Source organism: Sminthopsis crassicaudata, chromosome 1 (assembly GCF_048593235.1).
Source record: "Sminthopsis crassicaudata isolate SCR6 chromosome 1, ASM4859323v1, whole genome shotgun sequence".
In the NCBI taxonomy this organism is placed as follows: domain Eukaryota; kingdom Metazoa; phylum Chordata; class Mammalia; order Dasyuromorphia; family Dasyuridae; genus Sminthopsis; species Sminthopsis crassicaudata.
The window spans coordinates 71,793,506-71,818,208 of record NC_133617.1 but is presented as its reverse complement, the minus strand read 5'-3'; the positions used below and the strand labels follow the sequence as shown (position 1 = coordinate 71,818,208).

General features: G+C 44.9%; 1 protein-coding gene across 9 annotated transcripts in view; it reads right to left on the bottom strand.

Moving 5' to 3' along the window:
* The window catches only part of LOC141566650 (dedicator of cytokinesis protein 6-like), a 91,312-nt gene that overhangs the window by 11,143 nt on the left and 55,466 nt on the right, over window positions 1-24,703 (bottom strand). For 5 of the 9 annotated variants that reach the window (XM_074311616.1, XM_074311606.1, XM_074311596.1 and 2 more), the window contains 4 exons: window positions 23,101-23,206; window positions 21,133-22,647; window positions 10,563-10,733; window positions 10,167-10,272 (listed from right to left, as the gene is read on the bottom strand). In XM_074311616.1, the coding sequence (XP_074167717.1) occupies window positions 10,167-10,272; window positions 10,563-10,733; window positions 21,133-22,647; window positions 23,101-23,137 (1,829 nt within the window). In that variant the 5' untranslated portion in view covers window positions 23,138-23,206. Of the gene's footprint in view, window positions 1-10,166; window positions 10,273-10,562; window positions 10,734-21,132; window positions 22,648-23,100; window positions 23,207-23,814; window positions 24,241-24,703 lie in introns of those variants that run through there. The other 4 variants (XM_074311565.1, XM_074311556.1, XM_074311626.1 and 1 more) reach the window with 4 other exon arrangements.

The window sequence follows — 24,703 nt, the reverse complement described above, 5'->3', positions numbered from 1 at the left end:
CTGACAATTACCAAACCTTTTGTTCCAATTTTCCTCTTCCTTCCCCCCCCCCCCCCCGCCAGATGGCAGGTTGACCAATACATGTTAAATATGTTAAAGTATAAACTAAATACAATATATATATACACATGTCCAAACAGTTATTTTGCTGTACAAAAAGAATCAGACTTTGAAATAGTGTACAAGTAGCCTGTGGAAGAAATAAAAAATACAGGCAGACAAAAATAGAGGTATTGGAATTTCTATGTAGTGGTTCATTTTGATGGGTGTAGCTGGTTCAGTTCATTAAGCAACCCTTTTTGTAGTGGCAAGAAGCTCGAAGCTAAGCGGATGCTCATCATCTGGGGAATGGCTAAATTAGAGTATATGAATGTAATGGAATATTATTGTTCTACAAAAAAATGTAGAATGATTTCAACAGAATGACTTCAGAAAGGGCTGGAGAGTTTTATATGAAATGATGCTAAGTGAAGTGAGTAGAACCAAGAGAACATTGTATGCAGCAACAATATTATGTGATGATCAACTGTGATGGACGTGGCTCTTTTTAACAATGAGGGGACGATGGGGACTAAATGTGGATCACATCATAGTATTTTCAGGTTTGTTGTTGTTTGCTTGCCCCTCACTTTTTTTCCTTTTTGACTTGATTTTTCTTGTGCAGTATGATAAATATGGAAATATATTTAGAAGAACTGCACATGCTTAACCTATATTGGATTACCTGATATCTAGAGAAGGGGGGAGGGAGGAGGTGAGGAAAGAGGGAGAAAAATTTGGAACATAAGGTTTTGAAAGGTACACAATGCTGAAAACTATCTTTGCATGTATTTTGAAAAATAAAAAGCTCTGTATCTTGTAACTTGGATAAAACTGTCCCTTGTATCTCTCTAACCACCTTGTATAGAACTGTCCCGTGTATCTCCCTAACCACCTTGGATAGAACCGTATCTTGTATCTCTCTAAACATCTTGGATAGAACTGTACCTTGTATCTCCCTAACCATCTTGGATAGAACCGTATCTTGTATCTCTCTAACCATCTTGGATAGAACTGTACCTTGTATCTCTCTAACCACCTTGGATAGAACTGTATACTTTGTATCTCCCTAACCACCTTGGACAGAACTGGACCTTGTATCTCTCTAACCACCTTGGATAGCACTGTATACTTTGTATCTCCCTAACCACCTTGGATAGAACTGTATACTTTGTATCTCCCTAACCACCTTGGATAGAACCGTATCTTGTATCTCTCTAACCACCTTGGATAGAACCGTATCTTGTATCTCTCTAACCACCTTGGATAGAACTGTACCTTGTATCTCCCTAACCATCTTGGATAGAACTGTATCTTGTATCTCTCTAACCATCTTGGATAGAACTGTACCTTGTATCTCTCTAACCACCTTGGATAGAACTGTATACTTTGTATCTCCCTAACCACCTTGTATAGAACTGTCCCGTGTATCTCTCTAACCACCTTGTATAGAACTGTACCTTGTATCTCCCTAACCACCTTGGATAGAACCGTATCTTGTATCTCTCTAACCATCTTGGATAGAACTGTCCCGTGTATCTCTCTAACCACCTTGTATAGAACTGTCCCTTGTATCTCCCTAACCACCTTGGATAGAACCGTATCTTGTATCTCTCTAACCATCTTGGATAGAACTGTCCCGTGTATCTCTCTAACCACCTTGTATAGAACTGTACCTTGTATCTCCCTAACCACCTTGGATAGAACCGTATCTTGTATCTCTCTAACCACCTTGGATAGAACTGTATACTTTGTATCTCTCTAACCACCTTGGATAGAACTGTCCCTTGTATCTCCCTAACCACCTTGGATAGAACTGTATCTTGTATCTCTCTAACCACCTTGTATAGAACTGGACCTTGTATCTCTAACCACCTTGGATAGAACTGTACCTTGTATCTCTCTAACCACCTTGGATAGAACCGTATCTTGTATCTCCCTAACCACCTTGGATAGAACCGTATCTTGTATCTCTCTAACCACCTTGGATAGAACCGTATCTTGTATCTCTCTAACCACCTTGGATAGAACCTTATCTTGTATCTCTCTAATCACCTTGGATAGAACTGTCCCTTGTATCTCCCTAACCACCTTGGATAGAACTGTATCTTGTATCTCTCTAACCACCTTGGATAGAACTGTCCCTTGTATCTCCCTAACCACCTTGGATAGAACCGTATCTTGTATCTCTCTAACCACCTTGGATAGAACCGTATCTTGTATCTCTCTAACCACCTTGGATAGAACTGACCCTTGTATCTCCCTAACCACCTTGGATAGAACTGTATCTTGTATCTCTCTAACCACCTTGTATAGAACTGGACCTTGTATCTCTAACCACCTTGGATAGAACCGTATACTTTGTATCTCCCTAACCACCTTGGATAGAACTGTCCCTTGTATCTCCCTAACCACCTTGGTTAGAACTGTATCTTGTATCTCTCTAACCACCTTGGATAGAACTGTCCCCTGTATCTCCGTAACCACCTTGGTTAGAACTGTATCTTGTATCTCTCTAACCACCTTGGATAGAACTGTCCCTTGTATCTCCCTAACCACCTTGGTTAGAACTGTATCTTGTATCTCTCTAACCACCTTGGATAGAACTGTCCCTTGTATCTCCCTAACCACCTTGGATAGAACTGTCCCCTGTATCTCCCTAACCACCTTGGATAGAACTGTACCTTGTATCTCTCTAACCACCTTGGATAGAACTGTCCCTTGTATCTCCCTAACCACCTTGGATAGAACTGTATCTTGTATCTCTCTAACCACCTTGGATAGAACTGTACCTTGTATCTCCCTAACCACCTTGGATAGAACTGGACCTTGTATCTCTCTAACCACCTTGGATAGAACTGTCCCCTGTATCTCCCTAACCACCTTGGATAGAACTGTACCTTGTATCTCTCTAACCACCTTGGATAGAACTGTCCCTTGTATCTCCCTAACCACCTTGGATAGAACTGTATCTTGTATCTCCCTAACCACCTTGGATAGAACTGTATCTTGTATCTCTCTAACCACCTTGGACAGAACTGTACCTTGTATCTCTCTAACCACCTTGGATAGAACTGTACCTTGTATCTCTCTAACCACCTTGTATCTCTAACCACCTTGGATAGAACCGTATACTTTGTATCTCCCTAACCACATTGTATAGAACTGTACCTTGTATCTCTCTAACCACCTTGGATAGAACTGGACCTTGTATCTCTCAAACCACCTTGGATAGAACTGTCCCTTGTATCTCCCTAACCACCTTGGATAGAACTGTATCTTGTATCTCCCTAACCACCTTGGATAGAACTGGACCTTGTATCTCTCTAACCACCTTGTATAGAACTGGACCTTGTATCTCTAACCACCTTGGATAGAACCGTATACTTTGTATCTCCCTAACCACCTTGGATAGAACTGTCCCCTGTATCTCCCTAACCACCTTGGATAGAACTGTACCTTGTATCTCTCTAACCACCTTGGATAGAACTGTCCCTTGTATCTCCCTAACCACCTTGGATAGAACTGTATCTTGTATCTCCCTAACCACCTTGGATAGAACTGTATCTTGTATCTCTCTAACCACCTTGGACAGAACTGTACCTTGTATCTCTCTAACCACCTTGGATAGAACTGGACCTTGTATCTCTAACCACCTTGGATAGAACCGTATACTTTGTATCTCCCTAACCACCTTGGATAGAACTGTCCCCTGTATCTCCCTAACCACCTTGGATAGAACTGTACCTTGTATCTTTCTAACCACCTTGGATAGAACTGTCCCTTATATCTCCCTAACCACCTTGGATAGAACTGTACCTTGTATCTCTCTAACCACCTTGGATAGAACTGTCCCTTGTATCTCCCTAACCACCTTGGATAGAACCGTATCTTGTATCTCTCTAACCACCTTGGATAGAACCGTATCTTGTATCTCTCTAACCACCTTGGATAGAACTGACCCTTGTATCTCCCTAACCACCTTGGTTAGAACTGTATCTTGTATCTCTCTAACCACCTTGGATAGAACTGTCCCCTGTATCTCCCTAACCACCTTGGATAGAACTGTACCTTGTATCTCTCTAACCACCTTGGATAGAACCGTATACTTTGTATCTCCCTAACCACCTTGGATAGAACTGTCCCTTGTATCTCCCTAACCACCTTGGATAGAACTGTCCCTTGTATCTCCCTAACCACCTTGGTTAGAACTGTATCTTGTATCTCTCTAACCACCTTGGATAGAACTGTCCCCTGTATCTCCCTAACCACCTTGGTTAGAACTGTATCTTGTATCTCTCTAACCACCTTGGATAGAACTGTCCCTTGTATCTCCCTAACCACCTTGGTTAGAACTGTATCTTGTATCTCTCTAACCACCTTGGATAGAACTGTCCCCTGTATCTCCCTAACCACCTTGGATAGAACTGTACCTTGTATCTCTCTAACCACCTTGGATAGAACTGTATCTTGTATCTCCCTAACCACCTTGGATAGAACTGTACCTTGTATCTCCCTAACCACCTTGGATAGAACTGTACCTTGTATCTCTCTAACCACCTTGGATAGAACTGTACCTTGTATCTCCCTAACTACCTTGGATAGAACTGGACCTTGTATCTCTCTAACCACCTTGGATAGAACTGTCCCCTGTATCTCCCTAACCACCTTGGATAGAACTGTACCTTGTATCTCTCTAACCACCTTGGATAGAACTGTCCCTTGTATCTCCCTAACCACCTTGGATAGAACTGTATCTTGTATCTCCCTAACCACCTTGGATAGAACTGTATCTTGTATCTCTCTAACCACCTTGGACAGAACTGTACCTTGTATCTCTCTAACCACCTTGGATAGAACTGTACCTTGTATCTCTCTAACCACCTTGTATAGAACTGGACCTTGTATCTCTAACCACCTTGGATAGAACCGTATACTTTGTATCTCCCTAACCACATTGTATAGAACTGTACCTTGTATCTCTCTAACCACCTTGGATAGAACTGGACCTTGTATCTCTAACCACCTTGGATAGAACCGTATACTTTGTATCTCCCTAACCACCTTGGATAGAACTGTCCCCTGTATCTCCCTAACCACCTTGGATAGAACTGTACCTTGTATCTCTCTAACCACCTTGGATAGAACTGTCCCTTATATCTCCCTAACCACCTTGGATAGAACTGTACCTTGTATCTCTCTAACCACCTTGGATAGAACTGTCCCCTGTATCTCCCTAACCACCTTGGATAGAACTGTACCTTGTATCTCTCTAACCACCTTGGATAGAACTGTATCTTGTATCTCCCTAACCACCTTGGATAGAACTGTACCTTGTATCTCCCTAACCACCTTGGATAGAACTGTACCTTGTATCTCTCTAACCACCTTGGATAGAACTGTACCTTGTATCTCCCTAACTACCTTGGATAGAACTGGACCTTGTATCTCTCTAACCACCTTGGATAGAACTGTCCCCTGTATCTCCCTAACCACCTTGGATAGAACTGTACCTTGTATCTCTCTAACCACCTTGGATAGAACTGTCCCTTGTATCTCCCTAACCACCTTGGATAGAACTGTATCTTGTATCTCCCTAACCACCTTGGATAGAACTGTATCTTGTATCTCTCTAACCACCTTGGACAGAACTGTACCTTGTATCTCTCTAACCACCTTGGATAGAACTGTACCTTGTATCTCTCTAACCACCTTGTATAGAACTGGACCTTGTATCTCTAACCACCTTGGATAGAACCGTATACTTTGTATCTCCCTAACCACATTGTATAGAACTGTACCTTGTATCTCTCTAACCACCTTGGATAGAACTGGACCTTGTATCTCTCTAACCACCTTGTATAGAACTGGACCTTGTATCTCTAACCACCTTGGATAGAACCGTATACTTTATATCTCCCTAACCACCTTGGATAGAACTGTCCCCTGTATCTCCCTAACCACCTTGGATAGAACTGTACCTTGTATCTCTCTAACCACCTTGGATAGAACTGTCCCTTATATCTCCCTAACCACCTTGGATAGAACTGTACCTTGTATCTCTCTAACCACATTGGATAGAACTGTCCCTTGTATCTCCCTAACTACCTTGGATAGAACTGGACCTTGTATCTCTCTAACCACCTTGTATAGAACTGTCCCTTGTATCTCCCTAACCACCTTGGTTAGAACTGTATCTTGTATCTCTCTAACCACCTTGGATAGAACTGTCCCCTGTATCTCCCTAACCACCTTGGTTAGAACTGTATCTTGTATCTCTCTAACCACCTTGGATAGAACTGTCCCTTGTATCTCCCTAACCACTTTGGTTAGAACTGTATCTTGTATCTCTCTAACCACCTTGGATAGAACTGTCCCCTGTATCTCCCTAACCACCTTGGATAGAACTGTACCTTGTATCTCTCTAACCACCTTGGATAGAACAGTCCCTTGTATCTCCCTAACCACCTTGGATAGAACTGCATCTTGTATCTCTCTAACCACCTTGGATAGAACTGTACCTTGTATCTCTCAAACCACCTTGGATAGAACTGTACCTTGTATCTCCCTAACTACCTTGGACAGAACTGGACCTTGTATCTCTCTAACCACCTTGTATAGAACTGGACCTTGTATCTCTAACCACCTTGGATAGAACCGTATACTTTGTATCTCCCTAACCACCTTGGATAGAACTGTCCCCTGTATCTCCCTAACTACCTTGGATAGAACTGTATCTTGTATCGCTCTAACCACCTTGGATAGAACTGTACCTTGTATTTCCCTAACCACCTTGGATAGAACTGTACCTTGTATCTCTCTAACCACCTTGGATAGAACTGTACCTTGTATCTCTCTAACCACCTTGGATAGAACTGTACCTTGTATCTCCCTAACCACCTTGGATAGAACTGTATCTTGTATCTCTCTAACCACCTTGGATAGAACTGTATCTTGTATCTCTCTAACCACCTTGGACAGAACTGTCCCTTGTATCTCTCTAACCACCTTGGATAGAACTGTCCCCTGTATCTCCCTAACCACCTTGGATAGAACTGTACCTTGTATCTCTCTAACCACCTTGGATAGAACTGTATCTTGTATCTCTCTAACCACCTTGGACAGAACTGTACCTTGTATCTCTCTAACCACCTTGGATAGAACTGTCCCCTGTATCTCCCTAACCACCTTGGATAGAACTGTATCTTGTATCTCCCTAACCACCTTGGATAGAACTGTCCCCTGTATCTCCCTAACCACCTTGGATAGAACTGTACCTTGTATCTCTCTAACCACCTTGGATAGAACTGTATCTTGTATCTCTCTAACCACCTTGGACAGAACTGTACCTTGTATCTCCCTAACCACCTTGGACAGAACTGTACCTTGTATCTCCCTAACCACCTTGGTTAGAACTGTATCTTGTATCTCTCTAACCACCTTGGATAGAACTGTCCCCTGTATCTCCCTAACCACCTTGGATAGAACTGTATCTTGTATCTCTCTAACCACCTTGGATAGAACTGGACCTTGTATCTCCCTAACCACCTTGGATAGAACTGTATCTTGTATCTCTCTAACCACCTTGGATAGAACTGGACCTTGTATCTCTAACCACCTTGGATAGAACTGTACCTTGTATCTCCCTAACAACCTTGGATAGAACTGGACCTTGTATCTCTCTAACCACCTTGTATAGAACTGGACCTTGTATCTCTAACCACCTTGGATAGAACCGTATACTTTGTATCTCCCTAACCACCTTGGATAGAACCGTATCTTGTATCTCTCTAACCACCTTGGATAGAACTGTATCTTGTATCTCCCTAACCACCTTGGATAGAACTGTATCTTGTATCTCCCTAACCACCTTGGATAGAACTGTATCTTGTATCTCTCTAACCACCTTGGATAGAACTGTACCTTGTATCTCCCTAAACACCTTGGATAGAACTGTCCCCTGTATCTCCCTAACTACCTTGGATAGAACTGTATCTTGTATCTCTCTAACCACCTTGTATAGAACTGTATCTTGTATCTCCCTAACCACCTTGGATAGAACTGTATCTTGTATCTCTCTAACCACCTTGGATAGAACTGTACCTTGTATCTCCCTAACCACCTTGGATAGAACTGTCCCCTGTATCTCCCTAACCACCTTGGATAGAACTGTATCTTGTATCTCTCTAACCACCTTGTATAGAACTGTATCTTGTATCTCTCTAACCACCTTGGATAGAACTGTACCTTGTATCTCCCTAAACACCTTGGATAGAACTGTACCTTGTATCTCTCTAACCACCTTGGATAGAACTGTCCCCTGTATCTCCCTAACCACCTTGGATAGAACTGTCCCCTGTATCTCCCTAACCACCTTGGATAGAACTGTATCTTGTATCTCCCTAACCACCTTGGATAGAACTGTATCTTGTATCTCTCTAACCACCTTGGATAGAACTGTCCCCTGTATCTCCCTAACCACCTTGGATAGAACTGTCCCCTGTATCTCCCTAACCACCTTGAATAGAACTGTACCTTGTATCTCCCTAACCACCTTGGATAGAACTGTATCTTGTATCTCTCTAACCACCTTGGATAGAACTGTCCCTTGTATCTCCCTAACCACCTTGGATAGAACGGTACCTTGTATCTCTAACCACCTTGGATAGAACTGTCCCTTGTATCTCCCTAACCACCTTGGATAGAACTGTATCTTGTATCTCTCTAACCACCTTGGATAGAACTGGACCTTGTATCTCTCTAACCACCTTGTATAGAACTGGACCTTGTATCTCTAACCACCTTGGATAGAACCGTATACTTTGTATCTCCCTAACCACCTTGGATAGAACTGTATCTTGTATCTCTCTAACCACCTTGGATAGAACTGTCCCTTGTATCTCCCTAACCACCTTGGATAGAACTGTATCTTGTATCTCCCTAACCACCTTGGATAGAACTGTACCTTGTATCTCCCTAACCACCTTGGATAAAACTGTATCTTGTATCTCTCTAACCACCTTGTATAGAACTGTACCTTGTATCTCCCTAACCACCTTGGATAAAACTGTATCTTGTATCTCTCTAACCACCTTGTATAGAACTGTATCTTGTATCTCCCTAAGCACCTTGGATAAAACTGTACCTTGTATCTCCCTAACCATCTTGGATAGAACCGTATACTTTGTATCTCCCTAACCACCATGAATAGAACTGTCCCTTGTATCTCCCTAACCACCTTGGATAGAACTGTATCTTGTATCTCTCTAACCACCTTGGATAGAACTGTACCTTGTATCTCCCTAACCACCTTGGATAAAACTGTATCTTGTATCTCTCTAATCACCTTGGATAGAACTGTATCTTGTATCTCCCTAACCATCTTGGATAGAACCGTATACTTTGTATCTCCCTAACCACCATGAATAGAACTGTACCTTGTATCTCTAACCACCTATATTGTATCTAGGTTATAATGTAACACATTTAATATGTATGGGATTGCCTGTCATCTAGGGGAGGGAGTAGAGGCAGGGAGGGGAAAATTTGGAAAAATGAATACTCATGCATATGTACTGTCAAAAAAATTATAATTATATAATTAATAAAAAAAAGATTTAGTGAATGAATGAATGAATAAACAAATGAATCATCAAGCTAACTGAAACTGGTCCCCTCTGGCGTCAGTGTAGGTAGTAAGCCACAATGGACAGGGTTTGCCTCTCCTAATAGGGGTGTCCAGGTAAAGTGGAGTGGGAGTGCTCATAAGGAGCAGCTTCAAAGGGGGAAGGAACATCACAAATCAACAATGCTAAATTGGGAGAATGTATCACACAGGAGAGAGAGCCAATGTCTCCCATTATGGGTTGTCGATCTGTCCACAGGAACATGAGGTCTTTGGGAATACCAGGTGATGATCCTTCCCCTGCCTGCCTCCCTTCTGTGCTCTAAGTGATGACCCCAATTCATCACCCCTCCAGATAGCCCTAAAGGGGCTAGGATCTGGGGAGTAATCAGGGTCACACAGCTAGTGAGTGTCTGAGGCCAGATCTGAAGCCTTTGGAAGCAAATGGCACCTCACAGGTCAGGGACAGAGCCAAGAGACCATCATTCCTAGTTCTTCTTACCCGCCATTGACACCTATGAATTGGAGGTTCTTCCTATTGGATGCAGGGTCTGTGCTGGTTTCCTTCCTCTTCATGATGGACTTGATTCCCGCTTGCAGTAGGGCTGCTGGGGAATGGGGAAAGTCAATATTAGATACCCTCTCCGCCCAACTCTGCAACAGGGATGGGAGGATGGGAAGTGCAAGGGGGGCCACCAGAGAGCCAGGGGAGCAGGCTGCTCTGCTAACTGGGAGGTGAGAAGGTACCAAGATGCCTGGGGTCCCCCACCACTTCTCTGCCTCCTAACCCTAGCTGGCAGGAATACCAGGGAGACTAAATGGATAGAGAAGCCTCGCACCTAAGCTTGGTTCTTCATGATGTCAGGGGTACCCCCCTACTCCATCCCGTCCTCCTTACCTGAATCCTCCTCAGCTTCCTCCTTCCCACACAGTGTCACATTCCCACTCTGTTCCCTGGAAAAGCTGTGGGTGATAGATACTGTTCTTGGCTCTCCCAAGGATTGAGTAGGAAGGGTAGCCGCTGGCACTGGTGGTATCTCTGAAGGCTTAACGAGGCCCCTAAAAGGAGCTGGAGAAGGGAGAGACAAAGAAAGAAAAGGAGGAAGTAAAAAATGGTTAAGGAATGAAAGAGAAACATAAGGTTCTATCATGAAAAGAAACATTCGGTTCTCTCCAATTTCTCTTTGAAAAGAAGAAGCCATTTTCCTCTGGTCCTGAGATGTAAAGGGCTAGAACTGAGCAATGCACTTGGATGATGAAGCACGTGAGACTAATTGCCAATTGGACGGTTCCCTATTAACTTGTTTAAGGTTGACCCTCCCCAGCTGTTCTGTGCTGACTTGATTGGTGGGACAAAGAGGGGGAAGTGACGTGTGTGGGAGGAGCAAGAGAAACTTGGGTGGTGGAACTCAAGCTCACTTGCACTCGTGACCTGGCGTTGGAGGCGACGGTAAAGATCTAGAATAAAGACGTTTAGTCATCCTGACTCTTGCTGATTTCTGGAAAGATAGAGTTCCAGCATTTGGCGTCCAACGTGTGGCTGGCACCCTACTTCCACCGAAGTCCTCCTGTGACCAGGAGATTAGGTGAGTATTCTAATAGAAATAAGGAACTTACCTTGTTAAGGACTAAATCAGCAATCTCTAGTAACTGAGATGGGGCAGATGTTAGGTAAATCCTGGGCCTCAGCTGACCGACCTATGCTCACCATCTATATAAATGGCATAGCATTAGAAGGACTGGTGGACACAGGTGCAGATCGCACAGTCATTAGAGGTGCCAACTGGCCCAGTCACTGGCCAAAGACTAAGGCAGACACCTACATGTCTGGGGTAGGAGGATCAATAGCAGCTGAAGTTAGTGCTACCCCTTTAAGATGGGTATTTGAAGGTGAAACAGGAGTTTTTACTCCTTTTATAGTTGAAAAAATCCCCATCAATCTGTGGGGAAGAGACATTTTACAACAATTAGGGTTAAAAATGAGTACTTCGGTTTTTTAGGCAGGGCTGCTGTTGAAGGCCTGCCAACACTTTCACCTGTTCCTATCCAGTGGAAAACTGATACACCAGTGTGGATAGAACAGTGGCCCTTAGATAACAATAAAATTCAGGCCTTACTAGATATAGTACAGGAACAACTTGATCAAGGACACTTACAACCTTCTCTAAGTCCTTGGAATTCCCCAGTATTTGTTGTAAAAAAGAAATCTGGAAAATGGAGGATGTTGACTGATTTAAGAAAGGTAAATGAACAGATGGAAACTATGGGAACTCTTCAACCTGGACTTCCATCTCCTACTCAGTTGCCTAGAGAATGGCCTCTGTGGGTTATAGACATTAAGGATTGTTTCTATTCTATCCCTCTAGATAAGGAGGATATGAAAAGATTTGCCTTTTCAGTGCCCAGCGTTAACTTAGCTGAGCCTTATAAAAGATATGAATGGACAGTTTTGCCACAGGGAATGAAAAACAGCCCTACTATGTGTCAAATGTATGTTGCTGCTGCTCTTACTCCAGTAAGAAAAGCATTTCCAAAAGTAATGTTATTACATTACATGGATGATATATTGGGATGTGCACCTGAGGAACAAATGTTAGAAGCATGTCTACAAAAAACCATAGAAACACTAAGGAATTATAAATTGCACATAGCTCCAGAAAAGATTCAAAGACATGCTCCTTTTCAATATTTAGGATATGAAGTATATCCTAAGGTGCTTACAGTACAAAAACTCTCCTTAAGAACAGAGAAGCTAAACACCTTAAATGACTTCCAGAAATTGATAGGAGATATCCAATGGATGCGTCCCGTGCTAGGCTTGACTACCTGTCAATTGCAACCATTATATGACATTTTAAGGGGAGACAGTGCTTTAAATTCACCACGCCAGCTTACAAAAGAAGCTCAAGAGGCTTTGAGACAAGTTGAACTGGCTTTATCCAATGTGGTTGAAAGAGTCACTCAAAAACCCTTGGAAATATCAGTTTTTGCTACACAAGAGGCCCCCACAGCAGTCCTTCATCAAGGAGACAGTGTGATAGAGTGGGTGAACCTCCCAGCACAACCAGAACAAAGCCTTATTCCTTACCCAGTGCTTGTGGCTAGAATTTTATTAAAGGCCATTAAACGAGCAGTACAATTATCTGGGACAAGACCTGATAAGATATATACCTTTTATACTAATGCACAAGTTAATGTGTGCTGCGAAACCATCCCAGAGTGGCAAATTTTATTAGCCATGGCTCCAAATTTTGCACACGGGTCTCCATTAAAGATAACCAGACTGCTGCATAATTGGCAATGGATTCTTGAAGAAAAGGTTTCTAAAGTTCCTCTTAAAGGACCAACTATCTTTACAGATGCATCCAAACATAATATTTGCGCTGTGTATTCTCGTGACTTAACTATAAAGAGAGTAATCAGAACTCCTTTTCAGTCCACTCAGCAGAATGAATTGTATGCAATCATTCTAGCTCTTGCTTATTATCCGGGAGACATAAATATAATATCTGATTCAGCCTATTCAGTAGGTGTGGTTCAAAGAATTGCCACAGCCCAAATAAAATTTGTAGCCTCCAATATATATCAGCTCTTTAAAGAGCTTCAAGAGCAAGTGAGAAAGCATCCAGGTAAGATTTATATTTTGCATGTCCATTCCCATAGTGGACTTCCAGGTCCTATTTTTGATGGTAATTCAAAGGCAGATAGCCTTCTAACCATGCTGGCCAGTACTCCTTTATTTCAAGAAGCACAAGAGTCTCATTCTAAATATCATCAGGCTGCCCGAGCTTTACGTTTGCAGTTTGGAATAACAAGAGAAGAAGCTAGGAGCATAGTAAAAGCCTGTACAGCTTGCCTTCCTTTCCATGCTCCTACACTCCCTCCAGGGAAGAACCCTCGTGGTTTGAGACCTAATGAAATTTGGCAAATGGATGTGACCCATTATAAATCTTTTGGTCGTCTATCTTTTATCCATGTCGTGGTAGACACCTTTTCAGGATTCACATTTGCAATACCAGCAGCAAAAGAGACAGCCCGAGTGGTCACTGAATTCCTTATACAAGCATTTGCAATTATGGGCGTGCCACAAGCAATAAAAACAGACAATGGACCTGCATATACATCTAAACATTTTACACACTTTTGTGCACAGTATAAGATTTTACACACCACGGGCATACCCTTTAATCCTCAAGGGCAGGCAATAGTAGAGAGAAGAAACAGAGATATTAAGACACTCCTCCAAAAACAAAAGAAAGGGGGAGCCACGGGTAACCCTAGAGAACTTCTAAATTTAGTTCTCTATACCATTAATTTTTTAATTTTTGACAAAGATGCACTGGCTCCAGCAGACAGGTTTTATAACTCACCGGAAGGGCAGTGTCCAGTGCGAGCAGCTCCACTGTCTTTAGATAATCGCCAAGTGATGTGGAGAGACCCAGAAAGTGGTGAATGGAAGGGACCAGATAGGTTAACTGCTTGGGGGAGAGGGTTTGCTTGTATCTCTACAGATGGAGAAGGAATCAGATGGGTGCCAACGAGCCGTATTCGCCTTGTCCATCGGAGAGAGACAGAGCAGACCCTTGAAACGAAGGAGAAGGCCCAAGAAACATCGGGTGGTTCCGTTGCTGACTGTGCCCACCACTGAAAGAACCTGGCAGTTATGGCGTTTGACCCATGGACATCAAAAACTGTTGGACTTGAAAATCCTCAGAAATCATTGGATTCTCTGAGACATCATAAGACTATTGTAGGACTTGAAAGTCTCAGGAATCATTGGATTCTCTGAGACATCATAAGACTATTGTAGGACTTGAAAGTCTCAGGAATCATTGGATTCTCTGAGACATCATAAGACTATTGTAGGACTGAAATCCTCAGGAATCATTGGATTCTCTGAGACATCATAAGACTATTGTAGGACTGAAAAGTCCTCAGGAATCATTGGATTCTCTGAGGCATCATAAGACTATTGTAGGACTGAAAAGTCCTCAGGAATCATTGGATTCTCTGAGGCATCATAAGACTATTGTAGGACTGAAAAGTCCTCAGGAATCATTGGATTCTCTGAGGCATCATAAGACTGTTGCTGGATTTCAAAAACTTGTGGGGATCATTGGATTCCCTAACATATAAAAAGACTGATGTGGGATTTCAAAAACTTGTGGGGATCATTGGATTCCCTAACAGTGAAGCAATGGACAATAGATTGGTTTTGGACTATTTCTTGGTTGCTGAAGAAGGGGTATGTGTGTCTGGTGTCTACATACCCTCCTTCTAGGACTTCTGGAAATCTCTTACAATACCATGTTGATTTATATTGTTTGTTATATCACTACTTGCATGTACAATTCCTGTTTGTTACACCACATCGAGTCTGCACTGATTGTGGGGAGAGTCACCACTAATAGCCTCTGCGTTATTGCTATGTGCTTGTGTAATAACTCCCATGCTGATGGGTTTGTGCATACTTGTCTCTAATAAGGCCCTTCAATCCAGAAACCCGCTAGCAAATCCCCACTTCTCTTTGGTGCTTCTCATCTCCCTTCCTGAGATGTCAGGAAGGGCGTGATTATCTCCTTTTTAGTGCTTTCATCTCCCCTCCTGAGAAGTCAGGGGGGGCGTGATCACGTCCTTTTTGGGGTTCTCATCTCCCTGAAAGGTCAGGGATGGCGCGACCTCCTGTGGTCTAAAACAAAAGAAAGCGGGAGATGTAAAGGGCTAGAACTGAGCAATGCACTTGGATGATGAAGCACGTGAGACTAATTGCCAATTGGACGGTTCCCTATTAACTTGTTTAAGGTTGACCCTCCCCAGCTGTTCTGTGCTGACTTGATTGGTGGGACAAAGAGGGGGAAGTGACGTGTGTGGGAGGAGCAAGAGAAACTTGGGTGGTGGAACTCAAGCTCACTTGCACTCGTGACCTGGCGTTGGAGGCGACGGTAAAGATCTAGAATAAAGACGTTTAGTGATCCTGACTCTTGCTGATTTCTGGAAAGATAGAGTTCCAGCACTGAGACATCATTCCACTCTGTTCTACCTCTATGATCAAAAGAGATAATATCTGCAAAGTGCTTAGCATGGCACCTGAAACACATAAATGTTTCTTTCCTTTGATGTTTACCACTTGTGTGACTGTGAACAAGTCACTTTATTTCTCTCATTCTCCATCTTCTTATTAAGAGGCTACTTCTCCAAATGTGGCCTGTAGACCATGGTGAACCCCAAGTCTATCAAAGTCAAAACTATTTTATTATTTTTTTTTCTGAGGCAATTAGGGTTAAGTGACTTGCCCAGAATCACACAGCTAGGAAGTGTTGAGTATACACTTGAGAGGTCAAATTTGAACTCGGGTCCTCCTGACTTCAGGGCTGGTGCTCTATCCACTGTGCCAACTAGCTGCCCAGTCAAAACTATTTTAGTGAAAAGCTTGGTGAACTGATACTGAGTGAATTGAGCAGAACCAGAACATTGTACATAGTTACAGCAACATTGTACAATGATCAACTATGATAGACTTTCAAAATCTTATAAATGTCAAAAACTAATACATAAATTTTAAAAAATCAAAAAACTTTCTTAACATTTTAATAATATTAAGTTAAATATGCCTATTAAAATACTCTTCTTCCTTTTCCTAACTACATAACTGTGGGAAGCTGAATTTTTTTCTTTTTTTAAAAAAATTTTTATATTTGTTTTTTTGGATTTTCTTAATATACTTCCACCCACAGAACATGTCACAACAGGCTGCATGAAGAAGCAGATCTAAAAACCCAGCTGTTTTCTATTGCATTTGACATTAAAAAGATTTGCAAAAAGTGCTTAAAATAATGCAACTTTCCCTAATTTTTTTTTCATTTTGGCATATATAAATTTTTTCATTAAAACATCACTTATGATAATATGTAGTGATTTATTAATTAAAATGAATATTTAAAATATCATGCAAAACATAGTTTTAATGTTTAACAGGATAAATATTTACAGATATAACCTACATAAAATATCTTTGGAGTCCTCAATCATTTTTTAAGAATATAAAAGAATATAGATGATACTTGTGGAGATGTGTATAGAAGAACTGTATATATTTAACCTATATTGGGTTAGTTATTCTCTAGGGGAAGGGGGCAAGGGGAGAGGAGGAGAAAAAATTTGGAATACAAGGTTCTGCAAGGTGAATGTTGAAAACTACCTTTGCATGTAAGAATCCTCAATAATTTTTAAGTGTATAAAGGGATTGTAAGACCAAAAAGTTTGAGAATTAGATGATTTCTTAGGTCTCTTTCAACCCTGGCCTATGATCCTATGCCATCTTTCCTCTACAGAAACTCCTGGTAGTGAATGCTGGACGATAGTCAGGAGACATTTACTAATGATGTGATCCTGGGCAAGTCATTTAACCCTATGTGTCTCACTACAAATAAGCTGGAGAAAGAAATGGCAAACCACTCCAGTATCTTTGCCAAGAAAACTCCAAATGAGGTTGGATGTGACTGAAAACACTTGAATAACAATACTTTTAAACTTTAATAACTCACCATAATTAATCTAGAAACAGTCTATCAATCACATTTTAAAGAAGTCATTACAATTTCACAATTATATTATGAAATGCAGTGAAAAGAACCATTGGGTTTGGACTTGTTTCAGAGAGCTGATTTCAAATCCTAGCCATGCCACTTACTGACCACACGATACTGGCTGCTGGCTGTTAGTCTCTTGTTATTTAGCATTGGTGTGATCCCGATCACACCTCCCTGGATCTTAATTTCTTTCTCTGTAGAAAAAAAGAGTTTGGACTTTGTTGTTTGGTTGTGTCTGATTCTTCATGGACCCATTTGGGGGGTTTTCTTGGCAAAGATACTGACATAGTTTGATATTTCCTTCTCCAGCTCATTTTACAGATGAGGAAACTGAGGCAATTAGGATTAAATGACTTGCCCAGGGTGCCACAGTAAGAGTATGAAGCTGGATTTGAACTCCAGGCTTAGAGACCAAGCAGCCCCTATAAAACTCTCATTTATAACTCTAAGCCATTTAACCTTTCAAAGACCAAGTTTTCTCTGTCACAAAATATGCAGAAGAGTATTTGTGTGGCCCCTCAATTGTTCTGAGGAAAGCAGTTAGGATCTCTTAAAGTCATTTACATCAATAGGACCTGTTGTTGTTTTTTTTATTACAATGGGGTGACCTTCCTCCCATCCCCATAAAAATCCAGATGCATTAGCTACAAGAAAAATAATTTTCCCTTTAAATTTCTGCCATCTGACTTGGCGCTTTTCTTTTTTTCTTTTTCTTTTTTTTTAATTAATTTTTATAATTATAACATTTTCTTTGACAGTACATATGCATAGGTAATTTTTTTTTTTTTTTACAACATTGTCCATTGTACTCCCTTCTGTTCCGAGTTTTTCCCCTCCTTCCCTCCACCCTCTCCCCTAGATGGCAGGCATTCCCATACATATTAAATATCTTATAGTATATCCTAGGTTGACTTGACGCTTTTCAACAATGAGGTGATTCAGACCAATTCCAATAGATTTGCGATGGAGAAAGCCATCTGTACCCAGAGAGAGGACTGAATGTGGATCACAACATATTTCCATAGTATTTGTTTGTTTGCTTGTTTTTTTTTTCTTTCTCATTTTTCCCTTTTTTGATCTGATTTTTCTTTGCATCATGATAATTGTGGAAATATGTTTGGAAGAATTGCACATGTTTAACTTATATTGGATTACTTGCTGTTTAGAAGGGGGAGGGAGAAACGTTTAGAAAACAAGGTTTTGCAAAGGTGAATGCTGAAAACTATCTTTGCATGTATTTTGAAAAATAAAAAGCAATTCATATTAAAAAAAAAAAACCAAATCTCTGCCATCTGCTAGGGCAGGAAGCCTGGTACTGTTTAGATAACGTGATAGTGAAATAAATCTTGAGACCAAAATTCAAGGACCTGAATTCCAATCCTCACTTTTTGTGCCCCTTCTTCTAGACCATTGCCTTTCTTTAAGATACAACTCCAGTCTCAGCTAATGTAGGAAGCCTTTCCCAGACCTGTCCCAGTGGCTAGTGTCTTCTCTCAGATTAATTTCCATCTATTCTGCATATATCTGGTATGTAGCCATTGTATTTACATGTATCCACATGTGGTGGCTGGATGATCTCCCTCTTGGGGGCAGGGGCTGGGGGCTTGTGCTTTGCATCCCTAATTCTTAGCTCAATGCTTGGTGCTTTGTAAATGATTAACGAATGCCTGCTGGTTGACTGTGGGATGCTGGGAAAGTCTTCCCTTCTAAGTCTGTTTCCTTATCTGCAAAATAAAGGGAGAGGGTGTTGGTTTAGATTTGTGAGGAACAGTGTGAGAGTGCTAGCTTGAGAGCCAGAAGCCAGAGGTTCAAATATTGGGCTCTGTTACTCCCTGGGTGAGCTGGGCTAAGTCAGTGCTCTCTCTGGGTCCCCACATCTCTATTTGCAAATGGAGAGAACAAAACAGGAGCTCTTCCAGGTCCAGCATCCTGAGGTTCTGTGATTATTTCTGTTCTGTCCCCTTGCCCCATCACACACCTTCCCCCCATTCCCCCACAAAGATGAGCATTCACAGAGACAGGGCCTGAAGACATTCAGTAGGAGATGGGACCTTAAATCAGAACAAGACAAAGGCTCTGGTCGCCTCTGAACAAAAAAAATTGGGCTTAGATTTCTCCTTCTGTCCAGCAGGAGGCGGAGGCCAGGACTTAGGAGGGAAGGAAGGAGGGGACAGGGCCGGAACAAATCAGCCCTGGCCGGCTGCCTGCCTTTTCTGCCTGGCATTCTGGGAAAGAAGCCTAGTTTGGCCCAGCCCTCCCAGCGATGGTCCCCCCTTCTCCTCCTCCTCCTGCTCCAAGCCCAAAAAGGCTGCTGGCGCCAAGGAGACCCTGGGGAGAGCTGTAGCTCTTTGAGAACCCCCTGGCCCCCGACCTTCTAGCCCCCCCATCCCTGGAAGCCTCAAGAACTCTGTAGCCTCCCCCCACCTCCTCCAGACCACTGCCTGCTCCCATTAGTCATGGTGCAAGAAGAACGCAGTCAGGGGGAGGGAAAAATCCCAAACTCCTAGGAAGTTTGAGCTGAACCCAGCTGTTCCTGTTTGCCACCCGCTTTGGGGCTCTGTGTGTGTCATTCCCCTAACCCCCTGCCTTGCCTCCATCCAGACTCCCCCCCATTATTACTTCACTTTACATTTATAGTCAGGACCCTTAATTTACACCTTTAAATTCGCTCCAATGGTGTATTCCTTCGTCCCAACTGGGTATTTCTCTTTTGGGGGTATCCTCTCATCCTGCATGAAATGGGATCCAAATTTCTTAGGAGGGAGATGCCCCCAGAAGAGCTATCTCCCAACATACTCCCATCTAGGAAAGGGGCTGACCTAGAAACTAAGGGACAGGGAGTCCTTAATCCAAAGAAGTGGCCAGCAGGATCTGTAACCCAAGAGAGGCAGCTATGTCTGGTCCTGTTTGGGATGGACTTAGAACACAGCCGCCTGAGCCCTAGGAGGCCATCAGGAAAAATACTGGAATTGGGGGAGACTGGGATAAACACACCCAGAAGTAAAATAAATAAACACAGCTGTGGCCTCCTCCTCCTCCCTCAGCACTCCCTCTTTAAACGGTGACTTTAGCCCTTGCCTGAGACTTGGATCAGGGCAGGCAGGGACCACGTCCCTTCCCATCCACCGAGTCAAAGATTCTGCTAATGGGACCAAGAGACAAAGTCACATCAGATCCATGCAATGGAAGACGGAGGTCAGGGTGGGCCCCCATCACTCTTCATAAATCTCCAACTGTCCAAGCACGGCCCCTCGGCCAAATTCAGCGTCGTTCTTACTATCCAATGCTTTCCTCCCTTTCAATATGTGGGTCCAACACAGAAGCTCCGAGCTAAAAATGGACCTCAGAGGCCTCTGAGCCAACCTGTATCTGAGGACAAATCCCTTTCAACAGCATCCCTAAGAAGGGATCAGCAGGCAGCTCTGTCTGAAGTCCTCAAGAGATAGGGAGCTCATCTTTTGAGTTAATCCATTCTACCTTTATTAGACAATTCTACTTGTTTAAGAAAAAAAAAGAGGGTTTTCCTTATGCCAGTTTTAAATTTGCCTCCGTGTCTCTTATACTTCCCTCACAATTCAAGCTTAGCAGAAGCTGTCTGGTTCATGTGAGGGGTCCCAAGAGGTCGGTAACGTGGTTTTCTCTGCCCAACAATCCCTCGACATCAGGATCACCCACCTACCCTTTCAGTACACTACCTTGGGGGGACTGTAGGTTGGGCCAGGCAGGCAGACACCCAAGTCCTTGCTGGTGGCCTAGCCTCCCCTGAAGCAGCGACCGCCCCAGTGCTTATTCCAGACTGACCGCCAAAATGTGGCAGCTATGATGACGAAGGCAGAATGCAGATACCCCCCGACCCTCCTCCTCCTGCCCAGGGCTCACCTGTCAGCCCATTGCAGCCAGGGCCCAGGCTGGGAGCAGTCTCCTGGTCTTTCTCCCCGACTAGGTAGGGCTCACTGGTAATGCTGATTTTCTTGGCCATGTGGAAGGTGCTAGGTGTCAGGCTGGCAGGGACGACGGGAATAACCGGACCTGGGAAGGTGGTCTCCACCACTTCCCGGGTACAGTGCGCAGCTGCAGAGGGCTGCTTCCAGGGATTCCCCTCAGGACTTCGTGTCACCAGAGCCCGGAGCCCTCCAGGGCCAGACGGCTCCAGGTTTTGGGCCCGTTGGGCTGGGGTGCCTGTGGCTGTGCTGGCGGCAATCTTGGGCTCCCCTTGTACCTGAACCACCTTCACCGTGTCAACCCTGATGGGCCCATCCGGTGATGGCCAGGTCCGGGAGTCACTGGGGGGATACTGGCTAGATGGTGCTCCCGTCGCCTCAGGAAGCTCAGGGCCTTCCTGGGGGAGCCCAGGGATGGGAGCAAGGGTCGGGGCCGACGCCTGCTGCCCTTGGGCCAGCTGCAGTTCATGCAGGGCCTTCTTCAGCTGCGTCTCCAGCACGGCAATCTTGGCGGTCAGGGCAGCCTGGCCCTCGGGCGCCCCAAGGTCCCTCTCTCGGACCCAAGTGCCCACGCTTCTCTGGCTGCTGGCATCCTCTGGCCCTACTCCCACAGAGCGGCTTTCCTTCTTCTCCCCATCCACGTCCAGGTCGGAGAAGGGATCAGCAGGGTCTGGCAGATCCAGGTGGAGCTCCCCTCGGCCACGGCCTCCTACCCCGGCACGGGCCCCAGGGTGACCTAGGAACTTCTGGCTTTTCAACTGGACGCTGAGCTGCCGTTTCTCCTCCTGCAGCACTGACACCTTGACTTGAAGAATGGGGATGAGTTTCACCTGCTCCTCCAGGTGACGCAGCTTCCTCAGGGCAGCCGCCATCTGCTCTCGCACATGTTGCAGGTGGCCCGGTGTGGGTGACACAGGAGTGGACAGCCCAGAAGTGCTCAGTGGTGTGCCGCCATTGTGAGTGGACAAGAGGCGTGGGGGGAGCCCGGCCCCGGCCAGCGAGCCTGTGGAGCCAGCCGCACTGGGGGTCAGGCTGCCCAGCCCACCTGCCTGTGGCCGACTGTACTCGCTACCTGCCTGGTCCTCCAGCTTTCGGCGGGCATCCAACAAAGTCCTCTCCACACGGGGGTTGAAGCCCCCTCGAGTCTCAAGGGCTCCATACTGGGGGTAAAAGCCTCTGCCACAGTACGAGTAGGCAGAGTGGCGACTGTCCACACTGGCATTCGAGCACAAGGACTCGGTTGAGGTCCACCAGGAGCCTGTCCCTCGGGGCAGGGAGCTGAGTCGGGGACGCCGGTGCACAGCCACCCGCTTCATGGTGTGGCCTTTCTCAATATCATCCACATATTTGAGAAAGTCCAGGTCTAGCCGGTAGCCATAGGGAGTCTCGACCGAGTAGGGCGGCTCTGGATCCTTCCCTGGGAAAGCTGTGGGTGACGTGGGTCCATGCTTCCCTGAAGGGGTGCAAGAGGATGGTGGGGTGTTATTTATTTCCTGTCCTTAGGCTCAGAGACCCTTACACCTCCAATGGCCCTTTCCCCCACCCCCGGAGTCTTCCTCTCTTCCGAGAAGCCCTCCTTGGCTAGTTTTGTCTAACTCTGAGGCTTATGGACACAGACCAAATTTATCTTCACATGCTGAGTAGGTGGCTTTGTCCACTTTGTCCCCCCGGGAATACACGGGCTGTGTTTCCCACTTAGGGCAACTTTAATCTTGGTCAGTGTCCAGAGCTCTAAAAGAGCTGATCCAGAGAAAGTGGGCTGAGTCCTCCAGCCCAGGCCGAGCTCTCTAACCCAGGGTTGAGCCCTCTAGCTTGGGAACAGTTATCTTCTCTCCCCCTCACCCCAAACCCTGCTTGACAATCCCAGAAAGTACGAGTGTGGGGTGGGGGCGAGGTAGGTTCTGACCTGGGAAGGCAGCTTCCATGTGCAGAATTTGGGCCATCTCTTCTCCTTCAGTCTCTTTCTCAGGGATCAGCAGGTTAGTACAGTTAGATTCAGCACCAAGAGCCTCCTGGGGAAGGGACAAACAGCAGGGAGTCAGAGACCACGAGTGTCCCTCTGGGCCTCGGGCGGAGGACAGAAATCCAGGCTGGCAGCACTCCCTCTGCCTGACAAGGGTCACTTGACATTCTTCCCATGCCTCTGATTCCCCTTTCTCCTTTCAGGACAATCATGAGATGTGTGTGTGAGTGTGTGCACATACTGAAGGGACTAGGCAGAAAGAAGGCTGGGCCTCTGCCCCGGGGCTAAGCACCGATCCTGGGGCACTGGAGGCCAAAAACGTGGCTGAGGAGTCTCTCTCCCAAGTCTTTACTGGAGATCCCAAGCCACGGGAGACAAGCGGTCTGAGCCATTGGCAGGGACAGAGAGGAGGAGGTGTTGGGTCTCGCCTGTAGCCAGAGGCTGCAGCAGAGTAGAGGGCTTGGACTATACCAGGGGTTCTCAAACCATGGCCCTTAGCCCACAGGATTATGGCAAATGGGCTGAGGGGCGGAGACAGAGTGTGAGCTTTTGTTTTTACTATAGTCCAGCCCTCCCACAGTCTGAGGGACAGTGAACTGGCCCCCTATTTAAAAAGTTTGAGGACCACTGGACTATACTCTTGTCCCTGCTACTTGCCAGCTCTGTGACTCTTGGAGTTTCAGGTTCCCTTTTAGTCCTGATGAGTGAGTCCAATGAGACAATTGCTAAAATCCTCCAGTCCCAGGAGTTGTTGTCTAAGTGTCTGGGTGGGGTCGGGGAGCCTGGTGTGGAGAGGATGAGTGAGTCAGGGGTTCGTGGGTATTGTGGGGTAGGAGATGTCCCTGAGCCCATCTCTAGCTGAAGGAGGAACATTCCCACAGCTGGTCCAATAAGCCCTCCCAGGTGGGTTGGACCCAAAGCTTGTTTTCCATGGGTTTCATGGAAATAGTGTTTGTTCTGGCTCGGTTGGGACAGATCAGGGTGGGCACGGGCAAACAAGAAACAAATTAGAGGCGGATGAACAACCAGTTCTTGTCACCTCACCACCTTGAAAACACCCCCCACCATATTCCACGAGGACAGACATGGGGACAAGAGGCCAGAAGAAAATGATAGAACATCTCCTAAGAAACATGAACTTCCCTGCTAACCAGCCCTCCCTGCTTCTACTTCCCTCAAATCTGTCCTGTTTAGCCTTTCCTGGACAGATTCCAGCCGCTCCCACAATGCCCATCCACCCCCCCTTCGCCCCAATCCCCACACAAGGGCCTCCTTCTCCGGATCCTAGAGATGCCCATCTATGGGGAAGTACCTCATCCTGCCCTTCTCCCTGCCCGGCCCCTCAAATGCACTCCCACTCCCAGCAATGCCCCGATCCTGCCCTCCGAGGAAGGCTGGAGCCCCCAACCTGTCTCTCAAGGGGTCCAAGACACCCATACTGCCCTCAGGGGCATCGGGAAGAAGGGGTGGTGGAAGAGGGTGAACAGGCATGGGGGGGCACTCTTATAAGGAAAGACTGGGAGATAAGACAGGGACGGATCACGGT